We start from the raw sequence: 20889 nt of genomic DNA, 5'->3' as shown, positions 1-20889 counted from the left end.
GAACCGGTGTCCCCTGCATCGGCAGGCGGACTCTCAACCACTGTGCCACCCGGGAAGCCCCTCTATATTTTTTTGATTACACATCTCTATTAGGAAAAAATACTTGAGCAAGCACCCCCAATAGATGTATATATTTTGCAGTACTACTGTACTAACATATTATTTGACTATAACACAAGCTGAAACACAAGTTTCTTAATGAGACAAAAAAAAAGAAAAAGAAATTATTTTCTTCCAAACCAAACATTTCCCTCTTTGCAGAAATTCCACTGAACAGTCTGCACGAGACATGTAGTATATCCTTCAGGAGCTATGTCAGAGATGAAAAGGATGCTACTGCCAAGAGGACATTCTCTCCACCTAGTTTGTGCAGTCTTGATAATTGGTCACAGCACCCCCTCTTTTGTCCTCTGTCTCCTCATTCACAGCGTCTTACAGCTGAATTTGTTTGTGGCCTACAGTTCAATTTCTCCCAGGCCCCAAGCCAGCCAGCGCAGACAAAGACAGTATGTCAGCCTTCCTATTTGTCCCTCTGGTGAAGCTTGTGATTACATCAGGCTCCCAGACACAGCACAGCCTATTTTCCACATCCACACCCAAGACCTGAGCAGATAACTGTGCAGGTCACCAAACGTGCCCCGTTCCTCACCTACATCACTCCCCGACGGATCAGTTGGCCAAGTTCTAGAGGTCACGCTTCTGCCCAAGGTTTTCAGAGGTGAGTCTCAGCTCTGAACTCAGTGGCAGCTGGGGAACCATTTATGGCACTTGCCCATGCAACTTCCAGCGACGGACCCCGGCCCCAGAGCCCTTTCCGATGTGGAGGACCCTGTCCCTTCCAGGCAGATACCTAACACTGGCTTACGCCATGGCTCCGCCTGAGAACCCTCCTGGCGGCTGAGCCCAGTCAGTCTTCTGTGCCACACCCACTGAAAACAGTGCTTGGACTAACACCCACTTCCTGAAGCCCATTTAGTTTTTCTCATCCTCCACCACTGTGTCCTGGCCTGAGACACTCTAGGGCCCCTCTCCCAGCCTCAGCTGGCTCTCTTCCTTGATCCCACAACTGGCTTCGAGTTGGAGACACCCTAAGTTACGACATGATTCACTAAACAACCCACACTCCCTTGCCTCACTGTGAATGGCTAGCAGATGTCCCAGGGAGTCTGCACCAAGGCAGTGGGGCTCTTCCTCTGAGTGTCACTGCCCTGTAATGGGATAGGGCCCACGACCTTGGTGTCATTAGCACCCCGCTCTCACCAGCTGAGTTAACCCGTCTCTAAGTTTCAGTGAAAGTTTAAGGTCACAGAGGTTGGCTTGCTCTTTTCCATCTTATTCATTGAAGATGGGGTAAATTACCCTGATTGCAGGAGTTGCCCAAATAAAAACATTTCAACTTCGCGATATTTCGGAACAAGGCGTGCCGCTAGTGGACGTGAAGCAGGCAGTGAGAATGAGGTACCACGTACCAGTTACAAAATCTCTCGGAAAGAAAACCTGATGGCAGTGGGGTGCCTGGCTGAGAAAAAAGATAACTTTAAACATAAAATTATCAAACTCTTTGCCAGTAATTGCCTTAAGAAAACACATTGAAATAAAAGGATGGGGCATACGTTATTGCTTCAGGACAACTTTTTTCTCAATTGTTTGGAAAGCTTTTACTGTTCCCGAAATCTCTTTGTTCCCTGTTTACCTTCAAGAGGGACTGACTCCAAAACAGTCATTCGTTATTGACATTTCAATATCATGATTCTGATGTTGAATAAACTCACTCCATGATACTTCTGAGTTTGCCTAAAACGTAGTTAAGTACCAATGGGGAATACAGTTGTGAGAGTTAGCAGCTAACTACAATAAGAACAATGTACACAGCTGTTACAGTAAGATAGCTGGCAACCTCATTCCGAGAAGAGAGAAAGAAACATATAAAAAGGACTGCCATGAAGAAAGTTTCCTAAAAATTAAAGAAATGAAGGAGAAATATTATTCCATTAAACCTATATAAAAATATCAAAGTTTTTAAAAAATTTTATTCATAAATAATTCACGTGCATTGCTGAAAACAGAAATGACAGAGAAGAAAAAACCAGAAAATAAAAATCATGCATAATTCCCTTACCCAGGGCTAACTGCTACTAGCTTCTTGTTGGGTACTCTTCCAGAATCATGTGTTCATTTACTTATTCACTCTCCTCTTTAGTGCTCAGTATAAGCCTAAATAATTAAAATACTTAAATATTATTTACAATCTGCTCTCTTCATGATATAGTCCACATCAAGAAATATATCTTTATATATCATAATTTGTAATGTTTACAGTGTTCTTTTATGTGATATTATGGTTTCTGAACCAACACCACTGGATTGATTCTGACAATATATATCAAAAGTCATGGGAAAAGTGCATAACTTTTGACTCAGCCATTCAAGTGCTAGGAGTGAATCCTAAGTAAGTAATTATTGTGGTATACAAAGATTTAGCAAGGAAGCTGTTCACAGTCCTGTTTAAAATTGTGAAAGCGAGAAACAATGTAAATACCAATAATTAGGAAAATAATTCAATAAATTACAGTATTCCATTTTGGAATATTAATGCAACTGCACTAATAATCTTATATTGAAGGATACTCAGCAACACGGGAAAATTTTAAATGAATAAGCAATGCAATCCTGAACTTGTAAATTTTTAAAAAATATATGACATGTCTGAAACAATAAGATAATGTAGTTTTTTTAAAAGATATGCCTTTAAAATGTCAGTAACACGAAATAGCTAGGAGTAATTTTTTTAATATGCAAGACCTTTTGGAGAGAATTTTACATTTTTATTAAAAGTCATTTTAAAAGATTTAAAATAAGTGGAGAATTTATATAATGTTAATGGGTGAGAAGACTAAGTATCATAAAGATGTCAAACCCCCCTAAACTAATTTATAAATTCAATGTAATTTCATTAAAAGTTGATTTTAAAACTTCTTTTGGAAGCAAAAGTAGCCATAAATAGCCAAAACAATTTTGAAAAGGAACAAATTTTTTTCAAGAAGGATTAAAAAGTCAAAGTAATTACAAAGTTATGGAAATTAAAACTGTGGTTTTATTGACAAATAGAGGAAAGAAATACCAAAGAGAGCTCAGAATCAGATTCTCTCTTAGAGAGGAACTTCGTATAAAAAGGAAGTAGCTTTACAGATCGATGAGGAAATAACGTATTGTTTAATTAATAGCTCTGGGACAATTCGGTTATCCAAATGGAAAAAAAATAAAATTGTATTCCTACTTTTTGCTTTTTGGAACTTTCTGGAATTTTTTTCCAAGTATCTTTGATCCACAGTTGCCTGAATCCATGGATGTGGAACCCACAATACAAAGGGCTGACTGTATTTTATTCTTTCAATATTCTCAGTATTTTTGAAATTCATCTTGCTAGGGTTTGTTCTGCTGTTTGTTTGGTTTGTTATTTGTCCTTGTATCAGATGATTCTCTAATTTTTTTATATTGGATTTAAATCAAAGAGTCACCTAGTACTGATTTCCTTAGCCTCCCAGTGGTTAAATTTCAAAATATATTCCTTGAATATCTGACAGATGCGGATGGGCAATTTTCTGACCCATTACCACTATTAAAAGTCAGAAACCTACATCACTTTGGGAGTAAACAACACATCCGTGTGAAGTGAATCAATTCCACATGTACAAAATTTAATTTTGGGAAGTTCTCAAGTGAATAGATGGTGAACTGCAGCCCTGGAGCAAACATAGGTAAGTTATTCCAAAATCAATTATTATTAAAGAAAATCCTTAGAACTTATTTTTTTAATCTTTCATTTAATGAATTGAAACCACATTGAGAGAGAAAGAGAGAGAGAGAGGGAGAGAGAGGGAGAGAGAGAGAGAGAGAGAGGGAGGGAATAAAAATGTGTGAAAATATGTTTTTTTTAAAAATAGAGCTAATAATATCTGCCTGCAAGAAAGAATACCTGGAAAGTTCGTTATGAAACCATCGTACTACAACTAATATTTTATAGGAAATTCCCATGTATAGCAAAATGCATATTTTGAATCCTCAGAAACAAAATAATGAACATAAACGTATAGGCTAAAGGAAAAATAAAACAGGAATTATCCACAGTAAAGACGCTATACCTAGAACTTCTCAAAACAAATATCCATAAAAAGTTTCAACAACTAACAAAATAGTTCATCTCACCTGTGATACTAAATATTACCCAAATGATTCAATAATGAGGAAATCTTATTTTAACTTAATAAATTTGGAAACGGCTTTTTTTTAACTTCCTAAAGCTTGCTTTTCTTTGACTTAATGTACAGTTTTATTTATTTGTTATGATAGTTGTAGTATTTGGTGTCCTTACTTTTTATGCCTAAAATTGCATAATACATTTCCCCCAGGTCTATGCACTAGGCAAAAGAGAGAGGGAGAAAGATGGGGGAGAGAGAGATCATTACAGTTAGCGGTGTTACTTCAGTCATGCTTAGTGATCTGAACAACAGACTAATGCCAAGAGAATGGCTTATCTAAACATTAAGATAAACCACCTCTTCTCCTTTTCCTATTAGCAATAAACTCACCATCAATAACAAATATTTACAAGATATCACTGTGTTATCAATAAAACAAGAATATGACACTCTCTGCTTCCAGAAATTAAAAAGCTAACTGCATAGATATGAGATGAATATATTTTTAAAATACAATGCTAAGTCGTTAGCTTGGCTGAACTCAGTCTGGTGCCTAGAAGGTGAATCCTATATCCCATTCAATTAAGTGTTCAAATAAACAAAGATATATATTAAGGCAGCTGGCTGGGTGCTGGTGGAACCGCACAATCAAAGGACCAGAAGCTAAGGGGCGTGGGCACTCTACCACTCGAGAGGCCAGCCTAGGGATGAGACTCAGTGACAATACTGAGGCCAGAGCTGAGTGGTCTGGGTATCTATGGGTGACAGTAAAGTCTAGACACAGTTCTAGCAATGAGAAATGAGCAGTCAGATAAATAACCTAGTAGTCAAAAATCAAAGCTTTATGCAGATGGAATCATGCCAAAGATTGGAAATGAAAATGAGGAGGCGGAAGGCTGACAACGAAGTATATGTTAAAATCAAGGGTGGTGAGGTCAAGCAGTGGTCAAGCGTCAAGACGGCACAAACTGCTCTCTTGCGGTTGGAATTGACTGTACACCAAAGTGTCCAGCTTGTCCTCAGGCTGGCAGGGTTCAGGATGCTCAGTACCTGGGTTAGCACCAGGATACTGACAAGCAGCTCACCTGACCTGATTAACACAGGGAAGGAATATAAGAGCTATTCCGAGGAAAAAGGTGATGACTTACAGGGAGTCCTAAACGAGTGAAAGAGAGGGGCTTTAGCAATCAGGGAAACTTACTACGAATAAATAAAGTATTAATAACTAACCAGATTGAAGGGAGGCAGAAAGGGATAAGGTACATTCTGTGGTCAATGAGCAGACCTGCTTGTTGTAGCCAAAGGTTTCTTAGGACAGTAGGAAAGAGTCTGAAAAAAAGAGGTGTGATTCAGAAGATAGAGAACTCTGAACGTCAGGCTTGGCAGGAGTCTAAATTATAGGTTCCTCGAGGCTAGGCACTACCTTTTATATATCACTGATTATCCAAGCTGAACTAAATACATAATAATTAATTGCTAAATAATCCTTGATTAATTGTGACAGTGTAGAATTGAATTTTATATGGAGACTAGAATTAAGTGCATAAGGCAAAAATGGAATGTACTCTTTATTACTGCTGTAACCAACTTTTATGGAGGGCTCACTACAGGCCAAATACAATACTAAAAGCTATAGATGAATTCTTACACAACCTTGTTAGGTAGATGTTATTACTGTCCTCGTTTGGCAAATAAAGAAACTGGGGTTAGAGAAGTTAAGTATCACGCTCATGGCCATACATGTCTAGACAGAGCTAAATTTTGAATCCATGGGGTCTGATTACCAAAGCCAAAGACATAACCACCACGCTACACCATGTATGAAATATGAAACCTAACATTTGTGTGCCAATTTTTAATTATCAAAAGATAATTCATGCCTTTAATTCTCAGAAGAGCCTGATGAAGTAGTTAACGTTTTCATGCAAGTATGTTTTCTATGAGACTGGGACCCACAAAGAGAAAGAAATAAATCTAGCATGGGCAGGACTTAACTTGGCAATAGGACATATCCCCGTGAATATCAGCCGGAAGTTGAAACCCCAAAGTACAAAGGGCCAGCCAGCAAACTTGAGCTTGCCTGATCCTTGGGAGCACTGAAAGATATCACTAGGGTCACAACTGGTGGGTAAACTGAGGCAGCAGGAATTTTTAGGCCAACTTCAGTCCTAGGTCTCTTGAGGGAATGATGGGGCTTGGTCACCTTTTATGTGAAAAATCTCTTTCCATCATTAGGTTGTCTAGACGCTATGCTCAGTGACCATGTTTTACCCTGTGTCTCCAAACACCTTCACATAGTAAATGCTCAGTAAAGGTTATCTGTAAATGACTTAGGCTAAGAAGTTTGGACTTGACCTGGCATTTGTTAGGTAAAATTTTCTAAATAACAGTGCCAAAAATGTAATACAAAGTAAGTATAATAGTAACTAGTCTTAAGCAAGCTTTTAAAGATACCAACCCCTAGGTATAACTTTGTATGTTTCTCACTACTTTTTACTTCCTCAGTCAAGCTTAAACTAAACAATGTGTCACCTCCAGATGTAACCAGAACATGTCTTTATAATGACTCCTCACTTTACCTTCAGTCTCTCTTAGGACTGGTATATATTTCCGTGATTTCCAAGAGGTCTCACCTCAAGTGTGTTGGTTTACACCTACTGGATAAGTTTTCAAGGAAAACTCACCAGACTCCCTTGTGTGGTATTTAAACCAGGAACTTCTCAAAATTCACTATCTTTTCAGCCTCTTCCTTTCTCTGTTCCACAAGGCAGACACTAGAAAGTTTCACCAGCTCCTGGGACTCAAGTCTTAGGCATGACAAGAACTTACTGATCTTCTCAAAGTCCTATCTCAACAAACTTTGTTCTTGAACTCTTTCTTTGATGTGGCTAAAAAAAGTGTAGTGATATTATAGCCATCTGCTCGTATCACTACGGACATCAAACCCATTTTGGTGACACTCTTCACTCCAAAGAGATTGACTTTCCAATCTAATCAATGAAGAGAATAGCTTTGTCCATTCCAACAGGTTTTTCCAGTTGCTGGTTGCTCTGCAAATTTACCTTGAAATATAAATATGATAGCTAGTGAGGTGGTTCCTCATACTGGGAAACTTGTATACATACCTTTAGCTTTAAATTCTGACCCTCCCATCATAAAACACAAAATTTAAGATTTGAAAGATGCTCTAGAGACCACTCAGTCCTAAGCCCATATTTTTCAAAAGTGACAATTGAGTTCAGAAGAATTACGTGATCTGCCCAAGGGTCTTGAAAGAGCCAGGTTCAGACTGGACCCTTAGCCAGGTCTCCTTTTACTTGACAAAGTTACCTTTTTTTATAGCAGAATAATCTAAGTATTTAAACAATAAAAAACAGATGGGCTTTCAACAAATATTGCAACTGTTACCTGAAAATAGTGAACACCCTTGGCCTGAAGGAGAAAATGTCTTTTTTAAATGATATTAAGCAATAGGAAGTAATGAAATATTAAGTAACTCTTTTTAAAATAACCATCACACACTCCATATAAATGTAATGTGGTACTTCTGCTATGCAACTAAGCCAAATGCGTTGAGATTAATGTTTTTGCTGAAGAAGAGTAGTATTTTGTGCCCATGGTAATTGTTCCTAAGTCATAATTTGGTCTGTGTGATATTAGTATCTTACTTATACATGTGTCTACGTTTCATTATGATCTAAATTACTCCTGGTCAGTAAGGCAGTGCAGTATAATGAAAAGAGCCCTGAACCAGGTGTCAGGAGTCTTGGCTTCTGGTCTGAGTGGTTAACTAGCTGTGTGACTTGGACGAGAACAATGAGCTGAAAAACAAAGAGGTGGACTAGGGGATCTTTTAAGTCCGTTCAGCTCTAAACACCGTTTATTATCCTAATCACAATCATTGAAACAAAATGAAAACACATGAAAATTTATGAGGTCTTAGGCTTATAGAATTTAAAACCAGCAATTTATTCATACAATTACTGCCCCCAGAGTTCTGCATTTTGTAAATACTATTGACAGAAAGGGTCCTTACATCATCTCAAAAACGATTTGCTTTTGCAAAATCAAATTATAGGAACAAGAAAGACTGATTTCTGGAATTTTTGTAAAAACCCGTCAGCATTTCTTTTAACATTCAAGGTGAGATATGGTCGTTCGTGAAAAGGTAAATGAAGATCCCTCTTCCTGTCCTTTAAAAACCAAAATGACCTCTAAATAAGCAATCAAAATTACTTCAGCATAAAACAGTGAAAACAGTATTCTAACTATAACTTATATAAAAGCAAAAGTATGATTGTCAGTGTTTCTTGGTTCATTTTATATATGCAGTGAACTTCTATTGAAATATTAAAATAGCCTTACATTTAATTGTTTTCTAACATCCATTCATAACCAATTGTAAGATACATGAAAGCTACATCTAAATGAATTAGTGAAATACAGCACATCTGAAACAAGCCCATATTTTTCCAGAAGTACTGGTTCACGCCTACTCCTGGTTTTTTTCCTGCCCTATTGTGTCCACTCATCATGTATATAAGGCAGGCGCGAAGATAAAATTCACATCCATATTCAGCACCCCTCACACAGCTGTCAGGAAAGCGAGATGGGGGATTCCTGCACTGAGTATGGAAGAAGGGTAAATGAACCTATAAGTCCCTTCCAAGTGTTAAGAGTCCATGACTCTCTAATTATTTTTCAGTTTCAAATCTGAAAAGTTCATATTTCTGGTTGTGATAGATTACAAAAAATGGTTCCAGTTTTTTAACCTTTGCCAGATAACTCTGAAGGCCCCTCTCACGAAACCTAAGGACTCAGCCATTTGACGGGCATTGGCCCTTGGACATCAGCTGATAATGCAAGCAAAAAGCTTGAAATGGGCTTGTGATTTGGGGCTTGTTCTCTTTTGTGCCTCTGCCATTACTGGGAGAACACGCCTGGACTAGCCTGCTGGAGGATGAGAGACTTGTGAAGCAAACCTCAGTCATCTTAGTTGCTCCAGCCAAAAGAGCCAGCTGACCTCCCGACATATGAGTGAGCCCTGCCAATATCAGCAGCTTCCCAGTCTCTCCCTGACATGTAATAGATGCTTCTTGTTGTATTGCCATTGAGATGTTGAGGTGAGGTTCTGCTATGTGGTGAAAGCTAACTCCTATACAGGTTTTAATTTCCAAGCCGATATTCTCCCTTAATTAGAAAAACAGGACTCTTGACGCTCAATCTATTCAGAGCTCAACACTTACAGTGTACTTTCAGTTGTGCTCATTCATTCTATTAATTCATGCATGCTACAACTATTTCTCGACTGTCTATTAGATGCAGGCACTGATCCACGCACTTGAAATACATCAGTGAACAAAACATACAAGCATGTTTTGTTTGTTTGTAAGCACCCATCTGGAGCTTATGCTCTAGTAAGGGAGACAGACATCAAGCAATAAATCATCTAATAATTAATTCTATGGTGTATTAGAAGGTGAAAATGCGGGATGTGTGGGCTGCGCTATTAAATGCAACAATCAGGATAAGCCTCATTGATAAATTGATAATGGAGCAAAGAATCTGAGGGAGGTGACGGAGTTAGGTGCCCAAATATTTGGGGGAATGGCATTCCAGGGAGAGGGAAAAGCTAGAGTAATTGGTCCAAGACATAAGTGCGCCTGACACGTTAAGAACGCCCACGTGGTTTAGGGTAAGCGGGAGAGAGCGGAATAAGAAAAGAGGTGAAAGAAGTAAGAATGGGGAGGAGATATGGTCTTCTGGCCACTGTAATGACGTCAGCTGGGTGAACGGGGAAGCCGTGCAATGTTTTGAGAAGTGATATGATTTGGTTTCCATTTTTAATGTATCTTTAGGGAGAATAGATGGTAGAGAAGCAAGGAAAAAAGCAGGTAGGGCTTTAGCAATAAGCTGGGAGAAAGATGATGGTGTTTCACGCCAGTGTCAACAATACAGGTGGTGAGAAGTGGTCAGATTCCAAAAATATTTGAAGATAGAGCCACCAGAATTTCCTGAACATGAGGTATGGGAGAAAGAGAAGCGTCAAGGTTAACTCCATTTGTTTTAGCCTGAGCAATTCAAAAGATGAAGTTATTAGCTAGGATGGGAAGGATTGCAGATAAAGCATGTTTGAGGGTGAAGCAGAAATTCAGGTTTGAACAAATTGAGTTTGAGATGTTTCTTAGACACTCAAGTGAGGAAGACACCTGAGAAGTTGTATACAGAAGTCATGGACTTGGGAGAAACTTTGGGCTAAAGGTATAAACTGGGCAGTCATCAGCATATAAATGGTATTTAAAGTCATGGGATTAGATGATACCAAAAAGGAGTGAGAAAAGACAGAAAACAAAAGAGAAAATAACGTGAATTCCCAACCCTGCCTTCTGAAAAAGCTTGGATTCACATGCAGCTACAAGTCTCACAAGGATTGTTGGACTATCCCAAGGAAGAAATTCACATTTACATTCTTTTTTTTTACGCAGGCCTCTCACTGTTGTGGCCCCTCCTGTTGCGGAGCACAGGCTCTGGACGCGCAGGCTCAGCGGCCATGGCTCACGGGCCCAGCCTATCCGCGGCATGTGGGATCTTCCCGGACCAGGGCACGAACCCGCGTCCCCTGTATCGGCAGGCGGACTCTCAACCACTGCGCCACCAGGGAAGCCCCACATTTACAATCTTAATTCATTGATTTGGTTCTCCTGTCATTAACATTAATAAACAGTTACTTCTGGCCAAAAAAAAGGAGCCAATGTAGGATCAAAGGAAACCTAATTTTCTGGACTGGAAGCTCATCCCATCAATGAAACAAATTATAGTAACACATGACTATAAATATTAAACTTAGGCAAAAGGAAATATTTTATTTTCCAGCTCTTCATTGGGCATCTCAGTTATTCTGAACCCACAGCATACACTTCCCCATTTATATTATTATTTTTATTATTTTCTCACTTTAAAATTGTAACATTAATTTGTTAAATTTATTTATTGTTTTGGAATATTTCTCAAAATTAAATTGCAATGTTGTCACCAAAATAAAGACTAGTGACAATTATTACTTTATCTCAAATTTCTTCTTAATGTGTTACAAGGAAGCACAACCAGGATGGGCAGTGCATGAGTCCTGCACATCAATTAATTTCTGGTGACAACTTCCTTGTCTGAAAAACGAAAACCTTGCCACCAACACACTCCCGAGTTTATCGGGAGGAATTTTAACAAGTTTGTATAAATCCCTGGCATCATAAAATGATAAACAACAAATCTCATTCATCATGAAGCTATATCTAGCATATGACACCAAAAAGAAAAAAAAGAAAAAGCAGATGTGTCTGAGCCAGGGTTTTACTCCCCACAAAGGAATTAGATATTTATACTTAGTACTAGTGATAAAATTGCCATTCTTTTCCTTCCAAAAAAAATCTGTGCTGAGTATTTAGGTAAGATAGGAATTATTTTTAGGATAGGAGATCTACAGGCATGCCTCATCTTATTGTACTTTTAATTTCTATTTTATTTTATTTTTTTTGTGGTACGTGGGCCTCTCACTGTTGTGGCCTCTCCAGTTGTGGAGCACAGGCTCCGGACGCGCAGGCTCAGCGGCCATGGCTCACGGGCCCAGCCGCTCCGCGGCACATGGGATCCTCCCGGACTGGGGCACGAACCCGTGTCCCCTGCATCGGCAGGCAGACTCTCAACCACTGCGCCACCAGGGAAGCCCATTTTATTGTACTTTGAAGATATTGCATTCTTCACAAACTGAAAATTTGTGGCAACACTGCATAAAGCAAGTTTATTGGTGCCATTTTTCCAACAGCATTTGCTCATTTTCTGTCTTGTGTTCCTTTTTGGTAATTCTCACAATATTTCAACCTTTTTCATTCATATTATATTTGTTACAGTGATCTGTGATCAGTGGTCTCTGATGTTACTTTTATGACTTGCTGAGGGCTCGGATGATGGTTAGCATTTTTTAGCAATGAAGTATTTCTTAACTAGGTACGTACATTTTTTTAGACATAATGCTATTACACACTTAGTAGACTACAGTATAGCGTAAACATGAACTTTTATATGCACTGGGAAGCCAAAAGAATTTGTGTGACTCACTTTATATTTGCTTCATTGCAATGGTCTGGAACCAAACCTGCGATATCTCTGAGGTCTGCCTGTAATCACTAACACTTGTGTTGTACTTTATAAAGTACTTCACATGTTATGAATTGTGACCTTTACAAGAAACTTGTTAAGTATAAATTATTTATTTTTATTTTACATCTGAGGATAATGAAACTCATAAAAATGACTGTAACAGGATTACTCAGCAAATCTGAGGGTAAGCCAGTATTTGGTCCAAGAATTCCATCTCTGAGGTTTTCCCCTTTCCACCAAACCAAGCTAGAATGCCAAGTTCTTGGATAATAATATACACCTTGGAAGTCACATGGTCTGAATAACACTCTGGGTTGGACTAAACCCAGCAGTGGCTGGCCAAAGCTCTGAACTTCCACTGGCCGCTGGTCTTCCATTCTCATCTTCATCTTCCATCCAGGTCTTAACTTGTCTTCCGGATTTTTATTTGCCACTTCAGGTGCAAATGTCCCCTTTGTACAATGAGGATTCTGATGGAAGGGACTAGGTGATTATCCATGTTTGTACTCTTCATAATAGCTCACCCTTAAGCAGCCCTGAACAAATAACTATTTAAATGAATTAAGTCATTATTTCATGGGAAAAAAATATCTTGAACACTCACTTTGTGACTTGCTTAGTGCTAGATCAGTAGGCAGGACAGAGAGTCTCCACCATCGTGGAGTTCATGGACAGATGTTGAACAACTAACAATAATAGTGAGGAGGGCTCAGGGAAGAGTTGTTTCCTATGAAAGGGAGAACACAGGAAGCTAACCTAGTGTGGGGCAAAAAGAAGACCTCCCTGAAGAAGAGACATTTAATCTGCCACTTAAGGTTGAAGGGGAGGGAGACAGATGAAAAGGAAAATGCAAGCTAGGCAGAGACCAGCAGCACTAAGATGGGAAAGTGCATCCCCTAAAGCATGTCTTAAATCCTGCATCTTACGGAACCGTCGTGGCTCGGGACCAAATCTAATAACGAGGTTGGGATTTTCAGGGTACAGCAGGCACCATAAGAGATTAAATTTCTTCATGTAGATAAATCATGCACTGTTTTGGATCTTTAGGGTACTTTAATAAATGCATTCTACCTTGCTATAAAAGTAGGAGGGGCTTCCCTGGTGGCACAGTGGTTGACAGTCTGCCTGCCGATGCAGGGGACACGGGTTTGTGCCCCGGTCCGGGAAGATCCCACATGCGGCGGAGCGGCTGGGCCCGTGAGCCATGGCCGCTGAGCCTGCGCATCCGGAGCCTGTGCTCCGCAACGGGAGAGGCCACAACAGTGAGAGGCCTGCGTACCAAAAAAAAACAAAAAAAAGTAGGAGGTAAGTTTGTGGTTCTCTCTCTTTTATCTGAAATGAAACATTTTATTTCATATGGAGAGATTCAGTATTCGAATTGGTCTCTAGCCTGGTTCAGACACTGGATTCTTGTGAAACCAGTAGGAAAGTGTTGTAAAGATTTATCTAGTCACAGCTGTTCTTTACAAGTAATTTCAAATTTTATAGTTGGCTGTAACTGTACTTCCAGCTGTAAATTAGGTCTTTATTGGGTGGGATCTGGGGAGTTGTTATACAAGGTGTCATGAGGTTATGTGTGGTATCCCATACTGTAGAAGAAAAATAAATTATATTGCATTATGGCAAACACTATACATATAATTAAAATGAGATGTTCTCACAGCCTATAGTTTTACAATTTTAAAGCTTGTCGTAAAACTTATACACACGTATAAACTGCCAGAAAGACACATGTTTTCATTTTACGTAATGGATACTAACAACTGCTAAGGAATCTCTATGGGAAATTGTTATGGACTGAATTGTGTCTCCTCGAAAAATCACATTGAAGCCCCAACCCCAGTACCTCAGAATAGTACTAAATTTGGATATAGGGTCTTTAAAGATGTAATAAAGATTAAATGAGGTCCTAAGGGTGGGGTCCTAATCCAACATAACTGGGGTCCTTAAAAGAAGAGAAAAAAACACGACGGATGCACACACACAGAGAAAAGGCCACGTGAGGGCACAGCGAGAAGAGGACCACCTTCCAGCCAAGCAGAAAGGTCTAGGGTGAAACCAACCCTGCCGACACCTTGATCTTGGACTTCCAGCCCCCAGAGCTGTGAGAATTCAATTTCTGCTGTTTAAGTCACCCAGTCTGTAGACTTTGTTATGGCAGGCTGAGCAGAATAACACAGCAGCAAACTAGGATAGATATATATTTTGCACTCATAAATATACATGTACAAGTACATGCATGCACACATAGATTGACTATGTGCAGTAATTATCTAAAGTCCTATTTGAAAGCAGTGGGAAGATTTTTATTATGTCTTTGCATGTTAAATTTTTTGTTAGATAAAAATGTGTATGCATAATTTATATTTATGCATCCAGATTGTATCTGGATGTTAATTAAGAAAAACAGAATTGTTTCTATGAAGTGGGGTCAATGTATGGGTACCCTCAAAGAAAAAAAATGTTTTGGACCAATTTACAACTTGATCATTTCAGCTTTTAGAGAGAATTTAAGAGCCTGGGCTTAATCTACCTACAATTGCCAAAGAAGAATATTAAACTTGGACTCTACTCTTTCAAAGTAAACTTTTTGCATGTAGCTGTTTTATTCCTGTCACTTATCAAGATACCTTAAGAAGCTTTTTGTGAGTTTAATTAAGCCTGACTAATTCTCCAACAGTACAAAGAAAAATGAATTCCTTAAATATTTAATCCATTTATGACTCAAAGTGTCATTTTCTGAATGTGGCTGTTAAATTCTTGGAATTAATTACCCTTTGAATCAAAGCTGCTTTTTCAGACACTCAAGACATATAGTCACAGCTCACACAATGTGTAAATTCAACATTTCATCTGTTCATCAAGATAATTTATTCCAAATGCTGTATTCAAAATCTCAACCCGGTAGATTTATTTATGGCCATTAACAAAGGAATCTTTGCCTATAAGCACCCTAATAATCAGGCATGATTGTTGGTTTTTCCTCTGCCTCCCCCTTTGTCCAAGTGTTAATGAGTTAAAGGTTGGCTTCCCTCTATTTACACAATCGCTACTCTTTTTCATGGCCACTTTGTTCTCCTTAACTAAACTCAAGCCTCCTCTCCAGAAAGATTTTTTCCCATTCTGATCCGCAGACAGCACCATCATAGGTCTGTCTCTCTCCTTTATATCATCCTAAAACACTGGATGCACCCATTCCTTTATTTCAATTACACATTTCCTCTTGTTCCCTCCCAGTATTTTGAAGGCTCTTCAAGACTAGAAGTGTTCTTCAAAACTAGATTCCAAAGAATACAAGGAGATCAGGCAACCACATTTATGGAGCACCTAATATTCCCAGAACCAGACGCTGGATTCCAGTATAAGAAAACTGGAAGACTGGATACATGAGGAGACAGAAAACCACACGTACACACACCCACAGCACAAATACACGGACACAGATCCCGACCACCTCGTGACGCTAGCGCTCAGAAATCACTGCATTGTTCCCAGCTCCATACTGGACACTGAGATCATGGGAGCTGCTAGTTAACTCAACTTCTAAAGGAGAAAGCTGCCTTTTGATTGAAATTCAAATTCCCTAAGGGATTTCTGAAGGGATTGAAAGATGACAAATTAGCTCTTTAGCTTTCACATGTACAAGTCTCAGTGTAAGGAAAGTTTCTTCCCAGATACCGTTTTCTAGCATTAGGAACATAAACAGTAACGGAAAAATATTTCTAGAATAATTCTCTGAGCAGTCTTCTTTTCCTTCCACCACCACCTCCCACACACTTTTGATTTTAAATATAAGTATTTACATTGAAAATATGAAACACAAAATGGTGTGTTCGGATTTCTTCTTTTTTAATAAAATGTGTTATAAAAAATAGTTTTGTTGTGAAGAAAAGTGAGAATAGGAAAACAATTAATTAGAAGAGAAACCACTCCACTCCCGTGGTGACTAGAATGGAAATGGCCAGCAGTGCGTGGGGGACAAGGACCTCATGGTGGGCGCCCTGGGTCCAAGGTACCTACCGCCTTTCATCATGCCCACTTCGTAGCACTTGCGTAGCCGGCAGGCCTGACAGCTCTTCCTCCTGTTTTTATCAATCGTGCACTGGTTGGTAGCCGGACACATGTAGTCATTATGTCCTATCGAAAGCAAGAGGACAGAATTAGTATTATTTCAGGAAATTTAGTCGGTTGGAATCTACAGGGAAGCCGTCTGTGGGATGTTTTCACATCTCTTCCTTGGCCTTTCTATGTTGCTGCCTCAACCCATCATCCTTTTTTGTGTCCTTCTTGCAATGTTAAAAAAAAAAAAAAAACTCTCCTACAATTAATTTCTGCCTCCCCAAATTGCTTTGCGAGTTCTTTGGGCAAATCCCCTTCAGTTCACACAGCCTATATTTGGGGGCATGATGTTTCATATATATATATTCTCAAGGTTAAGCTTTCTCAGTAGATAAGGCCTTTTTTTTGGACCCAGGCCACCCACCAAAATTGTTGTCCAAATAGAGCTGTTAGAACTTTCAGACAGAGGGTTTCAAAGTGGCCTTTCGTAAAATATAATTTAAAGAATCTTTAAGTAGGTCTTCAAATGCAGCACAGAGCACCTAAATTCCAGTTGGGGGGTGGTGGGCTGTGGTGGTGACCAAGGTCGATCCTTAAGGTAGTAAGTCAGTTCACCACTCACTAGCTGGAAGACACTGAGCAAGTTGGTTAACATCCTTAGGGCACACTTTCCTCCCGGCACCACTGCATAACATTATTCTAAGAACTAAATGTGAGACTACATGTCACGGGCTTAGCGCAGTGCGGTGGGTAGGGCAAACACTGAATGAATATTAGTTGTTGTTGCTGTTATTTTATTCTAAATCCTCTTTCTTTTCTCTCTTGTTTATTGAATCTCTCTCACTCCAATGCTTCCTTCTAATTGGCTTTTTTTTTCAAGGTTTATTAAGATATAATTAGCATATAATATTGTGAAATTTGGGGGGGACCTATGAGCTTCATGAACTTGGATGTCCAAATCTCTCCCCCGTTTTGGGAACGTTCTCATCCATTATTTATTTAAATAAGCTTTCTATCCTTTTCTCCCTCTCTTTCCCTTCTGGTTCTCCAATAATTCCCAAGACTGTTTCTCTAATGATGTCCTGTAATTCACATAGGTTTACTTCACCTTATTGGCTTTTATCATGTCATGCAAGTCTGACCCACAAAAAAGGTCTCCCTTGACCCACAGCACTCTCGAACTTCTCTCTTATATCCTGTCCCTCCTTCTCAGCTCAACACCTAACAGATGTCTGCACTGGAGGTCTTTTTCCTCCTTTTCTCCTGCCTGGCTCAACCCACGTCAATCTGCTTTCCACCTTTGTTGCTCCACAAAAACAGCTTCCCAGAAACCGCCAATGACTTCTGTTGCTGAATTCAATAGACACTTTCAGCCCACATCTCACTTGACCCATCAGAAGCCTCTGACAGTTCCTTCCTTCCTCTTGAAACATGCTTTTTCCCTCGGCTTCTGTAACACAAAATGCTCCCAGCGCTCCTTCTACCCCTCACACTGGAGCTTCCCAGGGTTTGCAGATTTGCCTCCCTACATGCCACAATAATCCAGAGCTGCAGAGGGCTCAAGGCCAGGCCCTTTCCTCTTCTGTGACTCTGAATTCTCCCACCAGAAAATCTATCTCACGCCAACGGCTTTCATCACCACTAAATACAGATGACGCACAGACTTAAACTCCCAGCCCAACCCTCTTCTCTGAGCTCTGGGGACAGGTATCCAATAGCCCACATGCAGTTTCTGCTCTAAGATTTAGAAGTCACCTCCATTTCTTTATCCCTCAAAAGAAGTCTGGTTGATAATGTACAGAATATTAAACTTCACAAATTAAAAAGTATTATTGGCATGTTTTTATAAAGCAGCCCATTTATATGAGTCTAAATACTCATACCTCTTGGGAAAACATCCTGAATTTAGACTAAAAAATGATATGTACTATTTTAAAATATGCTTTCCATTCACAAAAAACAGTGAGTGTATATGCGACCTTCTAATTCAGATTCTCTGTTTAAGTCTCCATTTTCTCATTTAATAAGGGCAAGACTCAACATGTAGTGAAATGTTTTAACTACAGACCTCTTTGTTCTTTATTCAACTTAAGGATCAGCCCAATTAGAATAGGGTGAAGTGGGGACTTGATAAGAAATGTTGGTCTCATAAAACTCGATTCTCTATCTTTAGATATACATTATAAAAGTCACTGTATAAACAGGCTTCAGATTAAATTAACATCTGCATTCTTCTATTGCATAAGAGGAATCAACAAACAGTTAAAACCTTGTAACTTCAGTAAGAGACCACACACTGCCTCGAATACCCAGGCATAGTTATTACTTTTAGAATCTTCCCTATTAACAGGGGCAAATTGAGGAAATAATAGAATCAGAAATAAAATTTACCTGGGCAGATATAAACTCTGTATTCTTCTGATACCTCAAAGAAACTCTTAGTGTTTGGTCTTCTATGATGTTTATGTAGTACATGTTGACTTATTTTAAATCTTAAAATATAAGTTTATATCAGAAGAAAACAGTTAATAATAATTTGAACCAAAAATTACTTTGATTCACTTTCTTTCCCAAAAGCCAGAAGTTCTGCAAGCCAGAAGATGGGAGAACTGAATTGGGTCCGAAGTCAATGGTTAAATCTTATGTTTCGATTGGTCAGCCATCGTAGATATGTATCTTTATAAAATCAAGTGAAATTCCTGAACTAACATGTTTAACACATAAAATATGCGGGATTTGTACAATCGAATTCATCCCTTAACAAGAATGAAAATAGACGCACAAAAGAACCAAGTTCATAATGCAAACCTTTCGTGACAAAGCTGGGCTTTCTCCTGCCTAATGTACGTGAACATTTAGAATTGACAGATTGGCAACAAGAAAAAGTTAACAAGTACTTGTTTCATATAAACAATTAAAACAAATTCTTCTTAACCAAACACCATTAACAACTATTTATTTCTAAGTCTTCAACTTGCATCAGAAGAAAGGAAAACACGAAAGTTTTTCTTGCCTAATGAGTACAATTTTGTAAAGATGTGTTCTTAAAGCAACGGATTTAAGTTTCTTTAAGAAGAAATTTCTTTTTAAATGTTATTATTTGGTCTTGTAAAAATAATGGAAGAGAAAATCTTATTGAATTAGAGTTCATTTAAAAAAAAAAACTCGTACCAACTATCTTAATGAAACATACAGTGTCTTTACGGAAGAGACTGAGGAACTCTGTGTACCTGTGACCAGATCAGCCCCAAAGTTCCTTATGCACAGAATGAAGTGCAAGAGGCCAAATCCAAGATGTGAGCTGCAAGTGAAGGTTTGGAGAAATAATCACTATTTTTTTTTTTTACCCACCAAAAATTAAAGCCTTTGAGCTAATGTAGGGTTTGAATAATAGGAAGCGGGGGTGGGAGAAGGGATGAGGCAAGAGAACCGTAAGCAGGAAACGTGAAGGGTCGGGAGAGGAATTACTAGGAATTGCCTGTAAGCAGGAATTACCAGACTCACCCCCGGCTCCAGGGGCCTCACACAGAGCTCTTCCCCAGGCCTCTCTGGGATTCTTTTCCTTGACTTTTCATTTCCCCCTTTCTTCTTATTTTCCCTCTTTCAGCTATTTTTGCATTATTACCATCACACAGAAAGTCTATATTTGTTAGTTACCAAAAATAAAATAAATAAATAAATAAGGGCTTCCCTGGTGGCGCAGTGGTTGAGAGTCCGCTAAAAAAAAAAAAAAAAAAAAAGCAATGGTCCATATTCAGAGATTCAAAAGAAATATAACAACAGACCAAATTAAAACAAGCAGGGGAGGATGTGGAAAAAAGGGAACCCTCGTGCACTGTTGGTGGGAATGTAAACTGGCGCAGCCGCTGTGGAAAACAGTATGGAGGTTCCCCAAGAAATTAAAAATAGAACCACCATACAATCCTGAAGTGCCACTTGTGGATATGTATGCAAAGGAAATGAAATTGTTATCTCGAAGAGATGTCTGTACCTCCATGTTCATAGCAGCGCTGTTCACAATAACCAACGATGGAAACAACAACCTACGTGTCTGTTGACAGATAAACAGATAAAGAAAATGCAGAATATATATAATGGAATATTGTTCATCCTTAAAAAATAAAGAAATCCTGTCATTTTCAACAAGGTGGATGAGCCTGGAGGGCATCAGTTAAATGAAATAAGGCAGACAGAGAAAGATAAATATTGCATTGTATCACTTATATGTGGAATCTGAAAAAAAAAAAGTCAAACTCATAGAAACAGAATAGAAAAGTGATTGCCAGAGGCTGGGGTGAGGGAAATGGGGAGAAGCTGGTAAAAGGAACAAACTTTTAGCTGTAAGATGAATAAGGTCTGAGGAGCTAACGTATAACATGGTGACAATAGTTGGTAGTGCTGTATTGTTTAATTGAAATTTGCTCAGAGAGTAAAACTTAAATGTTCTCACCCAAAGGAAAAAAAAAAAAAAAAAAAA

At 38.8% G+C, this 20889-nt stretch overlaps 1 protein-coding gene across 1 annotated transcript in view; it reads right to left on the bottom strand.

The window, feature by feature from the left end:
- The window catches only part of ESR1 (estrogen receptor 1), a 287792-nt gene that overhangs the window by 159010 nt on the left and 107893 nt on the right, over nt 1–20889 (bottom strand). Inside the window, exon 5 of the mRNA XM_024747850.1 lies at nt 16374–16490. Coding sequence (XP_024603618.1) covers nt 16374–16490 — 117 coding nt within the window. The remainder of the gene's footprint in view (nt 1–16373; nt 16491–20889) is intronic.

The sequence above is a fragment of the Neophocaena asiaeorientalis genome, unplaced genomic scaffold (assembly GCF_003031525.2).
Source record: "Neophocaena asiaeorientalis asiaeorientalis breed wild unplaced genomic scaffold, Neophocaena_asiaeorientalis_V1.1 scaffold123, whole genome shotgun sequence".
NCBI lineage: Eukaryota > Metazoa > Chordata > Mammalia > Artiodactyla > Phocoenidae > Neophocaena > Neophocaena asiaeorientalis.
The sequence above is the reverse complement of the archived record's forward strand: the minus strand, read 5'-3'. Positions and strand labels throughout refer to the sequence as shown.